The sequence below is a fragment of the Coenobita brevimanus genome, chromosome 51 (genome assembly GCF_032717465.1).
Source record: "Coenobita brevimanus isolate Jiangsu-jjx chromosome 51, ASM3271746v2, whole genome shotgun sequence".
NCBI lineage: Eukaryota > Metazoa > Arthropoda > Malacostraca > Decapoda > Coenobitidae > Coenobita > Coenobita brevimanus.
This window is the reverse complement of record NC_137004.1, coordinates 2956453-2975083: the sequence shown is the minus strand read 5'-3', so window position 1 is coordinate 2975083 and position 18631 is coordinate 2956453. Positions and strand designations below refer to the sequence as shown.

The window sequence follows — 18631 nt, the reverse complement described above, 5'->3', positions numbered from 1 at the left end:
TTGGAAGGACACAAGTCAAGAGTGAGAGCAGTGGAAATGAGTTATATAAGAGGAACCTGTGGAGTCACATGGAGAGACAGGCTGACAAATGAGGATATAAAGGAGCGTTGTGGTGTTGAGATGGTGGATTGGATGCTCTCTCTGATAAATCTGCTACCCTACATAGCGTGAAAATAATCAACATGGTGTTAATTATAAAGAGAGTGATTACCGGTACATGTATTTCCACTTGTATATGTAATTAATGAAGAATAAATGCTAGCTTTATGAATTTGGTAATGAAAAGTTAAATTTGGTAATGAAAGTTGAGGAGATTGGTAATGTGGCCGTTGCGATCTGGCAACTCTGTTACCCTGCCATCATCAACAGTCACAGCCAAACTCCGATCAATAGCAGATGCAGTGCAGGCCACAGGTGCTTGTTTTTTGTGAATAAACAGTGAATAAACTGCAATACCTCGCCACTAGAACACACAGGAATTTACAGTGTTGTGCAGTGTTAAGAAATTAGAATTTAGAGTGCAGAGGATTAACTGTGGACTGCAAACTGGCAGTTCAAACCAGTCCAGGAGCCAGGGACTTGTAAGTACCCAGAATGTTTAATATTGTATAAACTCACCTCTAAAACCTCATTTTATGGTTCTTTTGCATATATTTCAGTCTTTTACGTCCCTTATTGGTGTGATTTGGGTCTTAAATAGGTGCAATGCATGTCCAGAGGGAGTTGTATAGGTGTTTTTCTGAGTTAGGGTCCATAAGTACAAGTCCAGGAGGCTTGGGCCCAATATCCGGACATGCCTTTGGCTCTATTACGTCGGATATTAGAGGGATTACTGTATATATATATATATATATATATACTGTATATATATATACCATATATTGTATGGTTTGGCTATGATACAGTGCTTTGACATATGAAGGACACAGCACACTGCTGCCACGAAGTGAGGTTGGTGATGACCGTCTTTGTACAGCAGTCATCTTGTCGTACCTTCGGTCCCACCAGCCCACCCTGCAGGCATCCCACACATTGTATTGGACTCACCAAGATTTGACATCAATATTCACAGTGGCACAGTCACAGAAGGAGAAATGTATTGCACACAACACCTTTAGTGATCTCTTAAGAAAAATTATCATTTAGGAAAACATAAGCCATTACAGTATTCTTACCAAGGTTAGCATCTACACTGAAATATGGAATTCTTCCCTCTGTATGACTGGCAGACATGCAAACCAGTCCTTCCATAAACTCTAGGTTACATCTGACCTTTAAAAAAATCATACATATAGAGCCAGGATTCCGGGGGCTTAAATGGTGAGCAAATGGAAGCATGGCCCATTGGGCTGGGCAAATTTGGGCTGTCTGAACATTGCGTCTCCTCACCCTGCCCTAGGGTGGGAAAGGAGGTCCGGATGATGATGACGATGATGATGAATATACTGTTTATATATATATATATATATATATATATATATATATATATATATATATATATATATATATATACTGTATATAACATATGTATATATATATATATATATATATATATATATATATATATATATATATATAAATATATATATATATATATACAGTAATCCCTCCACTATCCGATGTAATAGAGCCAAAGGCATGTCTGGAAAGTGGTCCTGTCCGGATAGTGGGCCCCAGCCTCCTGGACTTGAACTTATGGACCCTAACTCAGAAAAACACCTATACAACTCCCTCTGGACATGCATAGCATCTATTTAAGACCCAAATCACACCAATAAGGGACATAAAAGACTGAAATAAATGCAATAGAACCATAAAATAAGGTTTTAGAGGTGAATTTATACAATATTAAACATTCTGGGTACTTACAACAAGTCCCTGGCTCCTGGACTGGTACTTACGGACCTAACCAACCTAATTTTGAAAGCCACCTAAATAACTCCCTACCAGACATGCATAGCACATATTTAAACCTATTTGAGACCCTATTCACACCAATAATGGACATAGAGCTTGAAATAAATGAAAAAGAACCAAAGAATGAGGAATTAGAAGTGACTGTACCTCATCCAGGGTAATTACAGCACGTTTGTGGCTGCCTTTTGTAAGGTTTTGGCAGTGGTGAAAATCTCTTGAGCCACGTACAGTAATCCAGTGTTGTGCTGCACTTACGGTAATTCTTTGCACTGTGAGTTATAACTGTTTAACACTGTACATTGTTAATTGCACCATGCCAGTTCCAACTGCCATTTGCACTCCACAGTTAATCCTTTGCACTGTAAATTCTAATTTCTTAACACTGCACAACATTGTAAATTCCCGTGTGGTCTAGTGGCGAGGTATTGCAGTTTATTCGCTGTTTATTCACAAAAAAATGAGCACGTGTGGCTCCCATTACAACATGCTACCACTCGCGATCGAAGTTAGGGTATAACTACTTAGGTGTTGGTGTGTGAGGGGGAAACAGAGTTGCCAGACCGTAACGGCCACATTACCAAACTCCTCAGTTTTCATTATCAAATTTAACTTTTCATTACCAAATTTGTAATGCTAGCATTTATTCTTCACTAATTATATATACAAGTGGAAATACAGTACATATAATCACTCTTTGTATAATTAACAGCATGTGGGTTATTTTCACGCTATGTATGTTAGCAGATTAATCAGAGAGAGCAAACAATCCACCATCTCCATCCTGTGTATCCTCATACATGTGAAAAATCCGATTGGTAATGCATTACTCTGATTCATTACCAAACGAAATTTTCATGACCAAATTGGCCTACATTTGGTAATGAAAAATACCAAATGGCAACCCTGACAGGGGAGGGGGGAGGAGGGAGGGGGAGGGGGGTTGAAGGAAGGGGTGAGGGTCTGTGGTGTAACAGTTGTTCAGCGCCACACGGCAATTTCAAATTACGGGTGGGAAAAAAATTAGGATTTTTTTGGTATTTTTTTCTTTTTTTTGGCCATTTTTGGGTTCCGAAGGTCCAGGCCCACAATGTCTGGTAAGTGGGGATATCCGGAAAGTGGGCGTCCGGTTAGTACGTAGATTACTGTATATACTGTATATATATATATATACTGTATATATATATATATATATATCCAGTTGGTATGTGGATTACTGTATATATATATATATATATATATATATATATGTTTAGAATACCATATTTTATGCCCAGACTTAGTGTGTCAGATAATTTTTCCATTTCAGGAGTTGTTCCAGTCTTTGTTCCATGACATAGATGAAAATGCAACATACCAGTATTTCAAGAGTTTTAGAAGAGTACGAGTCAACTTTTCATCTCCAGAACAAGCTACTGAGGCCCGAGAGAAGGTCCATATGACAGAATTCAACAATGAAGTAATCAAATGCTATTTCACTCAGGTGAGAAATTTCCTCATTTCATGCTGTTGGGTACAGTACCTTATTCATTTGCGCTGTAACCAGTAGCCAACTTAACTAAAGGATATTGTTATGTAACTTTTTATGAGGGCCACCTCTGGACCAAACCTTATCCATAAAGAAAGAGCAGTGCTTTGAAGTACAAAAGAGGAAGAAGCAGCTTTAGTGGAAGTGATGTAGTATATGTGAAAGTTAAAGTATTGTTTTGGCTATGTTTGTGTATGTCAGTCTGTATTGTGCTGTTGATAAGAACTGACAGGATGTGAAAATTTGCAAGCATAACGCATGACACCACCACATGTGTGCCATGCCTTTGAGTTTCTAACTCAAGAGTCAAGAAGATGCACATGCATTGCAAGATGAGCATGGTACCACTGTAACTCTGCAGCTGCGGCTTCATCATGAGGATATGCTTAGGTGTAGTAGTAATAAAGTAACCCTAGTCTGTCCGGCCGAGCAAACCCATGAACCAGTAGTCGCCCCTGTAGAGTGGTCCTGTTTATTTTGAACGGATGTTATCTTGCAGTAGACAGTGCCTTGCCGTGGCAAAGTGCAGGGAAGAAATGTGGAGGCTCGGTTCCTGGATGAATGTTGAATTTGGATCTCTTCACCCAGTGACCAGTGGCACTATATAGTAAAGTCTCTGTTATCCATTGACACATCATCTGAGTGGCACCAGTATCAGCCACAGCATATGGGGCTGAATTTTTAAAATTCCGCAGGGAGTCCCAAATTTGATTTCCATGCCATTCATCGTGAATCCTACCACCAAAACAATTCAGCGCTGTTTGTCTTGCCACCAACACACTGCCATGAGTCTTGTCACCAAAACATTGTTTTTGATGTTGCCAAAGATAACAAGTTTCTTTCTAATTTGTTACCAGTTTGTCCCCATCTTGTGTTTTCATGTTCAGTATTAAACACACCTACTGTATGTATACGGTATCCCTCCTCCTCAATATATATCATACTACGGTCTTTTATCCTCGTGTGTCTTACCCCAGAATCGATAACAGTGTGTTAGTCTCTCCCCTCTTCCAAGGCTGCCGCTCTGCACATTCTCTATAGTACTGTAATGCTGCATGGCAACTGTGCTTTTGATGAAGTTAGTCACGTCTTTTTGACATCCCACATGTTGTGCTGGCCTCGTGCCTTCTGCTGGCGTGTGTCACAATGGCATCACCTGCCAAGCACCGCAGGAAGGTCGTATTTTCCAAGAAGAAGCAGGAAATTATTGAGAAACTGGATGAGGGATAGACAGTGAATCAGGCAGCTGAGTTATTTTGTGTCCCTCGAACAACCCTGCAGGACATAAAGAAGACACAAGAACAAATCTTGCAATATGGAACTTGACTTAGGCAGATATCCTAATGTCTTGGAACGGTGGTTGTATGTGGGATGATGAGATTGTAGTTTTGGGTGGGGATTTAAATGGTCATGTGGGTTAAACAGTTCAAGGATAGGTTATGAAGGGGTACGTGGAGGATGCGCATATGGTACGAGGAATGCAGAAGGGGAAAGGATACTCAGACTTGGGGAGACAATGAACTTTCTTGCATACAACATGCATTGAAGGAAAAGAGAGTAGGCTGACTGCATATGAGTCTGGGGTAAATGTAACCATATTGGTTATTTCATGGTCAAGAGGGCTGATAGGAGGTTGCAGAAGGGTGTTAAAATTATAGGGAGTGAAGAGAGTGTGCAGAAACACAAATTACCAATATGTGAGATGGTGCTGTAGGAGCCGGTGGTGAAGAAGAGGACCTATGCACCCACAAGGAAAATATGGAAGTTGAAAAGCCAAGCAGCAATGGATGCCTTCTATAATGAGATGAGTAGGGTGGTTGCTGAATAGGGAACTGCTGACAAGTGTGAATGAACAGTACAGAGCTCTCAGGAACAATCTCTTAAGAACTGCTGATTCAGTGTGTGGATGGACAAGGGGGCCTCTCCAAGACATAAGGTAACATGGTGGTGGGATGAGGGTGTAGAAGCCACAGTTAAGGAGAAAAGAAAACTTCTGGGGGAATGGAAAAGAGATGGTAACTGAGTGGAATACTTGGTTGCCAAGCGTAGGGCTAGAATTAAGGTACAGTATACAGGGCAAAATCTGAGCCTCAGAGACTTTTACAGGGTAACATACATAATGTTGAAAGGATGAATATGGTATTTAACTCGTCACGTCCCGACCACTTTCGCACCTCGGACACCCCCCAGTCCCGACCATTTTTGGATTTTTTTTTTTTTTTTTTTGGCTAAAACCTCCGCTTTTGGTGAGAAACATCAAAAATTCATAGAGAAATTGCTCACCTGAGGTTTAAAATACTCGATACAGGTAGGAGTACCTCCTTACCTTACAGGGTTTTCTATCAGGCTGGCTGCAAAGAAAAAGAGTTCTGTGGAAGGATAACTATTCCATACCACTCCTAAACGGTATTTATTTATTTATTTGGTACGAATTTACATGTAGTATGAGAGTATATTGGTTTTCAAACTGTAATATAGGCATTATAAGCGTTGTTTCACTCACTAACTCATCACAATTCCTGACCTTCTTTTGCCACATTACCTGATCATCATTTCTGACTGTTTCTTCCTCTAATGCTATGTAAACTTTGTCCTCCACATTGTCATCGATTGGGGAATCACTCTGGCTCTGAATGTCTTTATTGGCCAGGTCACTGGTGACAGGTGAATTGCCGAGACAGTGGCGTGCGGGGGGTGGGGGGAGGTTATGCGGTGTAAGGCATTGTCCCTGCTTGGCATCTTGTAGAGGAATAGAGGAAGGTGTCCCGTGTATACGTACGAAAAATCATGCGCGAAAATTGAAAATTGTGCAAATTAGGGACCTTGTAATTGCAAAACGTACCAGTACGTTGACAGGACTGGCAAATGCAAAATGTTGCAACGTACCCATACATCAACGGGACATCTCGGGTTAAGGTGGCAGATCAGAAGAAGAGGGGAAATCAGGGATATCATAGGAGAGCAGTGTGTGAAGACTGATGAAGGAGAGGTAGTGGTGGACAGTGAGGATATTAAAGACTTATGGAGAGAACACTATAACCAGTTATTGTATGAGTATAACTGAACCAGGGGAGATTTAGAGCTTAGTAGATCCAATGTTTGGCCCTTGGCCTTTGATTGATGCTGCTACTGTGAGCAGGGCAATGGCAGGATGCAGTTAGGGAAGGCAGTGGATGTGTCTGGGTTGACTGTTGATGTACTAAAAGCCTCAGGAGATACAGGAGTGGGTAAGTTACTGATTTGGTAAATTCAGTTACTATATATATGAGTTTGTTGTCCCTGATGACTGGGTGAAGAATTTGATTGTAAATGTGTATAAGGGGAAGTGTGATGCCTTGAAAATAGAGGCATAAAACTTTTGGACCACACAATAACGGTATTGGAGAGAGTCCTAGAAGATACGATTAAGGAAAGTGAATATTGATGAGGTGCAGTTTGAATGTATGCCAGGCAAAGGAACCACTGATCTTATATTTATCAGCTGACAGCTTCAGGAAAAAAATGTATATATATATATATATATATATATATATATATATATATAAAGTCCTTCTCCAAATCAACAAGAACAAAGTACAGCTCCCTTTTCTTTCCTGCTGTATATATATATACAGCAGGAAAGAAAAGGGAGCTGTACTTTGTTCTTGTTGATTTGGAGAAGGACTTTGACAGAGTCCCAAGGGAGATGGTGAGATGGGCACTGGGAAAGCTTGGGATCGAAGAGTGGCTGGATTGAGTGGTTATGGCTTTGTATTTGGGTGCTCACACCTGGTCAAAGTGAATAGAGATTTGAGTGATGAGTTTTCCGTGAATGTTCACGTGCATCAGGGGTCAGTCTTGAGCCCCATATTGTTTGTCATGGTGCTTGAAGCTCTCTCACATGACTTCAGAAATGGACTCCCATTGGAGGTATTGTACACTGATGATTCCGTGTTGATTGTAGAGAATGAACGGGGGGCAGGGGAAAGATTTAAGAAATGTAGAGATGGCATGGGGCACAAGGGCTTGAGAGTAGATATGGATAGAACAAAAGTGCTGATATCTAGGGCTGGTGGTGATACTGTAAAAGCAGAGGGAGTGTGGTCATGTGCAGAGTGCCACAAGGTTGTAGGAAGTAACTCCATGTTGTGCAGTGACTGTCATAAGTGGGTGCATAAGAAATGTAGTAGTATTCGAGGTAGACTGTGAAATAATGCTGATTTCGTGTGTGCGGTGTGCCTGGAGCAGCATGCAGAGATTGTGAGACTGAAGGCATTGATATTGATGGAGAGTCAGTTGAGTGTGTGGGAGTTTTGTTATTTAGGGGACATATTATGTGCTGGATGTTAGGACTGGAGTAGTTCTTTGGCTGTGGTAAGTAGTGGGTGAATGAAGTTCAGTAACTGTTGCCTCTTCTATCATTTAGAGGGCTTTCCCTCTGTGCTAAGGGATCTCTGTATGCATCATGTGTTAGGAGTGTAACAATGTTATATGGTAATGAGACCTGGGCAGTAAAGGAAGAGGAAGTGTAGGCTCAAACTTACAGAAATGACAGTGATTAGATGGATGTGTAATGTGTCCTTTAATTTGAGGCCTTGGAGAAGGGGGGGGGGGGCTAGGATTGTGATTGGAGAGTTGAGAGGAAAGATGGGACTGGACTGTATTGGTGCTGTGATGGGGAGGGGTAGATTGAGACGGTTTGGGCATATTGAGAGGAAGGAGGATGACAATTGGGTGCAGAGGGTGAGAAGTGTGAACATCGGGGGTAGGGTTGTGAGAGGCCGACTGAAAAAAAAGACCTGGGATGAGGTCATAGAGTGTGACCTCAGGGATAAGGGACATCATTTATGCAACAGGTCAACTCTGGAACTGTCTCCCTCTGTCAGTATTTCCTACCTCCTATGACCTCCAGTATTTCAAACACAGTGTGTCCGGGCATCTCAAAAAGTTCGGATCTTGAATTTGGCTCTCTCTTGTATTTTGTTTTTCTCTTGGAAAGAACAATAATTGCGGGCTCATGGCCTTTTGTTCCTTCTTCCTTGCATTAAAAAAAAAAAAAAAAAAAGGGAGGCTGCCAGAGATCAAGCAGTTTGGAGAACCACCATTAGGCCACCAAGGCCAACACATGCAAGCATGTTGAAGCCTTTATATACAATATGAATGATAATTGATATGATCAGATCAGAAAATGTAAAAAGTATACTTCCAGTCTGTAGTATCCCTGGACGCCAGATTGAGGATATAAAATTATACAGCTGCGCCATACAGGGTGAAATACATCACAGTTAGCTAAGACAGTCAAGTTGCCTAAGGCGTGGCTAATTGGTTCTCGACTGAGCATGTGCCATAGAAAACCGCTCCAAACAGATAACTAAACCTATGGGAAAAATGCAATTTGGTTCTGGACATTTGCCCAAAGTTCCCTTTTTAACCCCACTTTTCCCTATTTTTTCCCACTTTACACATGCACACAATCAAGCAATCAGTCAAACAGAAATGACAACCTACCTTAATCACTTCCTGTGTCGGTCTAAGTCGTCTCCAAGACCAAAGCAAACACTATCACACCAATACAGGCAGCGTTACTCACATACAGTAAATCATTGCAACAACACAATAATCACACTTGCATAACGTTGGACTGGTGCTACATGATGTAAGCTGTAGTACGATGCTTGGCTGAGAGTTGACGATAGCAGGGGAGCACATGTGAGCGAGTGCAAAAGACAGGGCTTTGAAGGGGTGGCGGGACCGCAACTGAACCAAAACAGTGCTCTGCACACCAGGGCTGCCATCCAGCCTGAGACGAGCAATGGTCGCCTTGCGTGCGCCTGGCCATAGGTATTTTATGCCAGTGGTTCATTTTTGGGGGGTCTGTCACCTTGCCATGTCATAGAAAACCGTGCCATAGAAGCATGTACCATACGCGACTTGATTGTATATTTAGCCAGCAGCTGTGGTTCAGATTCATGTTACCACATATCTGATATAGTTTGCTCTTACAAACAGTACTACTGCAGTACTCTAATGTAGTAAATTTTAAAATCATATTTAAACTGACTTCTTTTAGACTTTAAAGGGACCCTCCTTATTAATACACATAAATATCAGTTGTACTGGTATGCATTATACAGAAAATTTTAATTATTTCTTCTGTAGCCTATAATACTTGGAAACCGAGAGGGGGGACCACATCTGCAACCTCCAAAACGAGAAAAGCAGTTCCTCATCTCCCCACCAGCCTCTCCACCTATTGGCTGGGAACCCATAGAGGAGGCTGAACCTCTCATCAACTATGACCTTGTTGCAGCTGTAGCCAACCTTGCTCCAGGTAATAAGTTTCAAGCCAAGTATAAGGTATCTCAAATCTGGCCAGGTTATAATGGTAAAAAAATATATATATACTTTTGTGTGTGAGACAGAGCTGAGAATTTCAGACTTTTAGATGGTGAGTGATCAGATGTGTGGTCATTTCACTGAGCATTGTTGATAGTTTTTCTACAAGAATTTACTCCTGTATCTTGATCCTTGTTAAGCCATTTATATTTTAGCAGGAAGAATGGGTTGGATGATAATGATGATGGTGAGGATGATGATGATGGTGATGATGATGATGATGATGATGATGATGTAGTGATGCACATTTGTAATGAAGATATTTTGTGATTTTGTATGTTATTTTGTGTGATCATTACATAGACATATTGTCATTGTCATCCAAATCTTGTTCCCTCAGTAATGAAGGGGATTTGTTAATCAGTGTCTTTCAGGCAGATGGGCCCAAATAGTCAACCAAAACCAAAGACCCAGTTTCAGAATATTGTACTCTTCACATGTATCTTATAGGGCTCAGTCCTCTCACCTTCCCTTTTTTAACCTCTTCTACCATGACCTATAAACCTCTCCTCCAATAGCACTTTAATCCGAGATGACAGTAGTTTCACATTTCAAAAACCAGCAAGTATCAGATGAGCTGCAACACTACTGACACCACTAAAATGCTGGCTTACACAAAATAGTTTGACTGCTTCACCAGCAAAGTTAACCATCAGTATCCTCATTTTAGACAGACATGAATGTCAAGCACACCCTCATGTCACCCACAATAGCCAATCATTCCCCTTAGAAAGACATCCCATAATTCTTGGACTTATATCTGATTACACACACATGGCACATTCTTATAACACAAGCAACATCGGTTTAAAAGCCTCCCCTAAACTTGATGCCATGAAAATATTCATAGACACTACCTTGAACAACACAAGGAATCACTGAAAACAGTGTATAAACAGTTTATTTGGACATGTCCAGACATGTAATTATTTATGCGAGCTCAAGTTGGATCCCCACCTTAGCAACCTTAAATGTAAAGAAAATCTTGAACACAAAATAAAGCCTTCAGATGGTTGCTACCATCTACCATGGGAATCACTACAATAAGAATGGATCATGTTACTACAAGTTTGACACCTAGCTAGTCATCACTGTTAGACAGGAAATTCTGCCACAAGTTGGTGGATAAAGTCCAAGCTGAAACTCACATTGTTACAAATCTTATTACAAGTCTTAGATTTCTATCTATCTGTCTATTGGCAGATGCCTTAATCCCATAAGGGGTGACCACAAACAAATTGCCTCCTTGTTGCCCTGTACCTCGCCATTTCATTGCCCTGCTCCCAGCGTACACCCTCCTCTCTCATATACCTCTCCACTCCATCCCTCCATCTCATCCTTGGCCTCCCCTTTCCTCTTCCCCCCTCCTCCTCACTCACCTACACTCACCTCGTCAGTTTCTCATTCTCCATCCTCTCCACTTGGCCAAACCACCTCAGTATGTTTCTCCTAACACTTCCTGTCGTATCCACATCCACACCACAACGCTCCTTCACTTCCTCATTTGTCAGTCTGTCTCTTCATGTGACTCCACATGCTCCTCTCAAATAACTCGTTTCCACTGCTTTCACTCTCGACTTCTGTCCCTCCAGCAAGGTCCAAGATTTACTTCCATACGTCAGAGTTGGCATCACAATACTCTCATGTAGTAGCTTTTTTTTACTTCTGTGCTCACTTCCCTGTTTCATATCACTGCTTTCAAGGAACCAGTAACCTTTCTTCCCTGTTGCACCCATTCAAGCACCTCACCCTCCAAACTTCCATCCTTACTCATCACAGTACCCAAGTACTTAAACGCACTCACATTTTCCATTTCCTCCTCATCCAGCCTCACTGTACATTCACCGACATCACTTCTCTCGAAGACCATAACTTTACTCTTCCCTACACTCACCTTTAGATTCCATTTCTTACACACTTTCCCAAACTCATCCACCAAACCATGCAGTTCCCCTTTGTCTTCACTTAACAGCACAGTATCATCTACAAACAACAGTACAGGGAGTTTCCAAACACTGCCCTCTCTTACAAGGGCCACTCCAACATCCACTGCCCTACCTTGTCTCTCTCTTATAACCCCATCCATATACAGATTGAACAGCCATGGAGACATGACACATCCTTGTTTCAGTCCAACCTTCAAATAGAAAAATTCACTCAGTTCACTATCCACATACACTGCAGCCTTAGCACCCTTATACATACTCTTCATGGCCTTCAGCAACTTCCCATCTACTCCCTATATTCTTAATACTTTCCACAATCCTTGTCTATCCACCCTGTCATATACTTTCTCCAGATCCATGAAGGCCACATACAACTTCTTTCCCTTCTCTAGAAACTTTTCCACTAAAGACCTAAGAATGAGTATCTGATCTACAGCCTCTTTCCTTCCTAAAACCTCCCTGTTTTTCTCCAACTAATTCCTCTGTTATTTCCCTAACTCTGTCAATAAGTCTCTTACCATATACTTTTCCTATTACACTATGAAGACAAATGCCCCTATGATTACCACACACTTCTTTTTCCCCTTTTCCTTTGTACAGTGGAATAATTATACTGTACCTGACTTCCAATCCTCCGGGACTCTACCTTCCTCCCAGGCCAATCTGCACATCTTCCACATCCATTCTACTACTATCTCTCTCCCTTGCTTCAGCATTTCACCACACACTCCATCAGTTCCTGGGACTTTCCCTATTTTAACTTTCGTCATTGCTTCTACAACTTCCATCCTATTGATTTCTTCCTCTCATCTCACATCCTTCCTTCTCCCAGCCATTCCCCAGCCACTTGTACTTGCATTACTTTTATTCTCTATGTTCAACAGTTCCTTAAAGTTTTCTTTTCATCTGCTCACTTTTTCTCCCTTCTCCACTAGCAATCTATCTTTTTTATCTTTCACTCTCCAGCTAACTTCTTTGGCATGCTGTCTAACTCTCTTTACCTCTTTCCAGAACATTTTCTTACATTCCCTCCACTTTACACCTTCCAAATTCCTTATCCACTCTCTCCTTACTCTCTCTTACTAATCTTTTTACCTCTCTGTTCCTCTCTACATAACTCTCTCTTACATCTCTCAGCTACTTCCACGCCCCTGTTTCTCATCCACTCACTATATGCTTTTTTCTTTTGTGCCACAACCTCTCTCACCTCTTCATTCCACCATGCTGTTCCCTGCACTCCCTTTCATCTTCTCTTCACCCCACACTCCACCTCACATGCTGCACAGATTTCTTCTTTGAATAGCCTGCACACACCTTCCACATCCCCCATCTGCTCCAGTCCATATTTAGCCAATCGCTCCTCCACTTCCCTCTTATATACTGCTTTTTTTCCATCCTCTTGTAACTTTTCCACCCTCCTTGTATGAACTACTTCCTCCTGTCCTTCCCTTCTTCTGTTTCTCCATTTCATTTGGACTTTTATGCTGACCACCACCAAGTTGTCGTCAGAAAGTCCACTCCCCGAACCACTATATGCTCTTGCATCCATTACACACATTCTCATCCTCTCTCTCTCTCTCTCTCTCTCTCTCTCTCTCTCACACACACACACACACACACACACCGCTCGCTGGTGCAGTGGTAACGTTCTCGGTTGCCAACTGGTGGACGGGAGTTCGAGCCTCGCTCAGGTTGCGAAAAGTTTCACTGACGAAGTGGGTGGTTACTGTCCCCCTTGAGCAAGGGGACGGGTGTGTGCGTGTGTGAAGGTCACAGCCTTGCCCTTAGATCGGACTATATGAGCTCTCAGCTCCTTTCCGGGAGGGTAAAAGCTGACGATCACGACCATCAAGTGATCCTGACCGACCCGGTGAATTACACACACACACACACACACACACACACACACACACACACACGCACATATTCACCATCCACCCCTCGCCACGTATGCCTATGGATCATTTTGTGCCAGGAGAGAGTATTGACTATCACCAATCCCCTCCAGGCACAAATATCCACTAAAGCACTGCCATTCTCATCCATCTCTGCAGGCACACCCCACACACCAACTACTCCATCCACCTTCACATTCCCTACTTTTCCATTCAGATCTCCAATCAAAAACGCTCTCTCATTCCTTTCAAACTTTTCCATGCATTCTTCCACATTTGTCCAGAACTCATCTCTCACTCTGCTTTCAGGATCTTGCGTTGGCACATACAGGCACTTAATTCTCCACATTTGTAGTTCAACTTTCAATCTTACCCCCACAGTCCTTTAGCCAACTGATCCATGCTCTTTTATTCTCCATCCATCCGTTACCCACAACAATACACACTCCTTCTTTTGCCCTCTTATTCTCACCTACTCCTGTGCATATACCCCATCCATACTTCCATTCTCTCACACTCTCACCCCTCCATTTAGTTCCAGTTTCTCCACATATATCCATTGTTGCACCCTCAAGCACCTGTACAATCTCTCTTTCTTTCACCTCATCATTTGCATCCCTTATATTCCATGTAGCTATCTGTACCATGTCCTTTGTTTTGTCCTTAATCGTCACCTTGTGGTGAGTCCTGGTCCGAGGCTTCTTGTTGGTATTTTTAGTTAGTTGTTTTCCAGGGAGGGTCACTAACCCCCCGCCAACCCACTTGTTGTCATGTAGGGAACACGTGTTGGTTGGTTATAAGGTTACCACCCAGCATTGTATATGCTTTCCTGGTTTACAGGAAATCATTTGGCTTGCCACTCAATGTAGAGCTGCCCTAAAAGCAGCATACCACTACACTAAGTGGGTGAATGTTGGGCTTCCCCACCTACCACTTATATTTCGTTTCCAGCATTTTCCTGCAACAGTTGAAAGAAAAAAAAGGTTGGTATTGGTATTTATTTAGCTTTCAGTCCTTGGAAAACATCGGCTATACCATGGCCAACTTCATTATGAAGATTCCTTAAGAGGAAACATTGCTTCAGTTAAACTGATTAACTGAACTGAACAAAGATGCCTCCATATCATGGTTTATAGAAGTATCAGGTTTGAGGATATTGTGCACTACATATCACTGTTTGACTGTAAGAGTTGGACCACAATAGTATAGCATCAGTATCTCCTTGCTGTGTCCTTAGGGGCTCCCAGAAGAGTGATATAGGATTGGCTGTTTTACAAAGGCCAAAAATATAAATCCCCTGCACCAAGAAACAAAAGTATTGCCAGTTAAAGACTGCATAAACATGAGAGGAACACAGTTCATTGCTTCAGCACAAGATCCATTCCACATTTGTAACAATGATTCACACATGCTTCATCCCTCCTCCCAACCTCCCCCCCCCACCCCCACCCCTACCCACCCCCACACAGAAAAAATCAACACTACACAGAGTGCCTTAACAACATCCCACTACCTGCTTTGCCCTAAACTACCTTCGCAAACATGCACTGTATACAAACACATAGCCACCCTAGTCATTCAAAACCCTGCCAAACAGGATCCTTCATGATCCACATTTCATCCCACAAAACCCACAAAATTAACCTTCCTTGAGAGAAGTGTAACTAGCCAGACAAATGTAAGACCATCCTCCTTCTGTGCTCAAAATAAACTAACAGTCCATTATGCCATCACTGCAATGCATCCCTTCACACCACAACACTAAGTCACCTCATGTTTCTCATTTTCTTAGCTTAGATAATCCATCAACATAGCCTTAATTGTAGGTCTCTGGGATCATGTAGTTGAAATGATCAGTTTTCTGCAGTCCAACAGGTTCACATCTAGTGAACTGGAGCCACAACAAGTGACAACTACTATATAGGAGTAACAACAATATTGACAGTAAATAAGACTGGCAGTAGATAAAGTTGTGTAAATTATGTATTTCTTTGTTGGGATCAGTGTCAGGTGTTAGTAGTGAATCACAGTACTTGTCCCCATTTCTCATTGTTGTTATGCATCTGACTCGGGACATGAAAGGTAGTAACAGACAGTTGCTGCACAGCACAAGTTTATGAAGAAAATAAACCTCTTGTATGATCAGCCTGTGGAGTCACATGGAGAGACAGGCTGACGAATGAGGATATAAAGGAGCGTTGTGGTGTTGATGTGGATGTGATAGGAAGCGTTATGAGGAACATACTGAGGTGGTTTGGCCATGTGGAGAGGATGGAGGGTGAAAGACTGACGAAGAGAGTGTATGTGAGTGAGGTGGAGGGGGAAAGAGGGAGGGGGAGGCCGAGGATGAGATGGAGGGATGGGGTGGAGAGGTATATGAGAGAGGGGGGTGTGAGTTGGGAGCAGGGGAATGAAATGGCGGGGGACAGGGGGACTTGGAGGCGATTTGTTTGTGGCCACCCCAAACGGGACTGAGGCGTCTGGCAATAGATAGATAGATGATCAGTGCCTGGTCTCAGAACTCCGGTTCATCAGCCAATAATCACAATTATGCTAACTCAGTTTCTCATTTAATAGTGTGGAGAGGAGGAGATGTAGACAATAATTTTGATATACAGTACCTTGAAATATTAATAAAGAAATGAAAATCATGTCTGTCTACCCACTGTAGTGCAGTAAAAGTATCCATAGCTCCGAAGCCTTTTCCACCTCTTGTATGATCAGTGCCTAGTCTCAGAACTCCGGTTCATCAGCCAGTAATCACAATTATGCCAACTCAGTTTCTCATGTTTATAGTGCGGAGAGGAGGAGATATAGACAATTATTCTGATATACCTTGAAATATTAATCAAGAAAGGAAATTCATGTCTGTCTACCCACTGTAGTGCAGTAAAAGTATCCATAGCTCCAAGGCCTTTTCCACCAGTGTTGTTTATTCATCTCACTACATGCTTATTCTGGTACAATGATGGTACCAGCATTGTTTGAGATTTAGTAATATTGGTGTGGATTTTGTTTCAGGTGAGGCCCACGAACTACATCCAGCAGTTGAGGACAAACCTGGGATCTTTGTCCATGTTTGCCATGACTGCCAGGATCCAGATGAGCCTGAGGGAAGGACCGGAGCTAAACCTCGCATCATCCAAACCCGCAGACCAACCTAGTGTGCCTTTTCAGTTGTTCTTGGTCTTAATAGTGATAGTACAGTGTCACTACAGTAACTTGGTACAGTTCTTGTCACTGTCAGTACAAGATGCTGTATCTTATCATTCAAAATGTCTGCAATTCATGGAATATTTTAAATGAAAAATTGCTTTCGGCCTGGATCTCCTTCATTATAATCAGATAACACATGAAGCACTGTAGTATTTTGTGACAGTTTCATCACACACACATCACATTAACCCATGCAGTGTTAAAGGAAATATTATTTTTCATTACAGTAACCTAATTTTTTAGTTATTTATTATTATTATTTTTTTAAAGGTACGTAATTTTCTTTAGCAGTTAATCTTCCCATCCCAGATATGAGTCTGGAGTTTGTAAGCAGAAAGTTAGTGTAGTGGCACTGTAAGTAGCTTGAAGTTGGTGTCAGAGGCTCCACATGTATATGTAGTGTTAGTGGCTGTGTCTGGGGCTGTGTAATCGTGCAGCTCTTTGATATTAAATGTCATTTTGATGTAAATTAATATGTATTGTATATGCAAACCTCTTCCCATACTATTATTACTTCAGAGATTTTATTAATATTATAGTATAGTTTATTGGTAACCATATTTGGTTAGATTTTATCGGTACTTGTATTATGAGAGAGTTTACGTATTATATTAGTGTAATGTGTAATCAGAAATGCTTACTGTTCATTAGTTTTTTAATGATCAGTGTATTCCCGTCAAAAAAATTATCGTTACTTTTTCCGACGCTTCATTATGAAACACCAGACGAAGTGACTGATATGATTCCCAGAGCCTTATTAACAATTGGTACACCTGTTTTTCATACAGGAGCAACTGGGGACAGGAGTGGGACTGAGCAAAAGATGACCCATGTAAGGTATATTAGATCCCCTCCAGCACTGAAGAATTCCATAAAGCTGTAGATGTCTGTTAAGAGATGTTTAGAAATAAAGACTATACAGAAGCCACAGGCAAGTGAATATAACAGTATTCTGATACATTTAATGGAACTGGTTTAAAATATCACAAATGAGACATGTCAACACGGTCACCAGAATGATATGGATTAATAAAATTAAATATTACATACCATACATCATTAACAATAATAATGTTACTACTACTACTACTACCACTACTACCACCACTACTACTATTACAACCATGTATAATAATAATGGTAATATAAATAATAATATTAATGTCATTATCATCACAGTAATCATTTTTAATTACATAAATACCAAAAAAATTACATAACTAGTTCCATCCACCAAGAGTTCCAGACTCATTGTAGTGGTTAATAAATGTGAAGATTAAGGAGAAGCAACAGTGCATTTTATGTACAACCCTCTCTAGTACTTGATGTAAACTCCTCCTGCCCCAATCACAGCATTCAGTCATTGTCACATTGATGCAACCAGTGCTGATGTTAGTGCCCCTTGCTTTTCACTTACATCACCCCCGAATTGCCTAATATATTATATGAAGACTCATTGGGTTTACACTCTTTCAGAACAGATAAACTCAATTATGCCTACAGGCTTAGAGTCCATGGGTACCAATCATACAGACTCTGTTGGGGTCACAATGCCCCCCAAACCTTGGAGCTAATGACCCCGTGTCTAATGAAATTTTTTTTGCTGGGTGTATTCAGCACAGTGTCTGTCACTTTTTTCTGCAGTAGATTTAAGTTAATTTGTTTAATCTTTAAGGGAAACACATTATAATGCAAAAATTAATCAATAATTTTTGTCCCTTATTCTATGTCGTCATGTAACATAAGTGTGAAAATTG

The 18631-nt window shown here is 41.3% G+C and overlaps 1 protein-coding gene across 1 annotated transcript in view; it reads left to right on the top strand.

The window, feature by feature from the left end:
* Positions 1 to 17702, top strand: part of LOC145399970 (calcipressin-1-like) — a 29942-nt gene extending 12240 nt beyond the window's left edge. The window contains exons 2-5 of the mRNA XM_080272464.1: positions 3224 to 3397; positions 9581 to 9752; positions 16680 to 16823; positions 17663 to 17702. Of these exons, the coding sequence (XP_080128590.1) occupies positions 3224 to 3397; positions 9581 to 9752; positions 16680 to 16822 (489 nt within the window). The 3' untranslated portion in view covers position 16823; positions 17663 to 17702. The remainder of the gene's footprint in view (positions 1 to 3223; positions 3398 to 9580; positions 9753 to 16679; positions 16824 to 17662) is intronic.
* Positions 17703 to 18631: the final 929 nt, after the last annotated feature.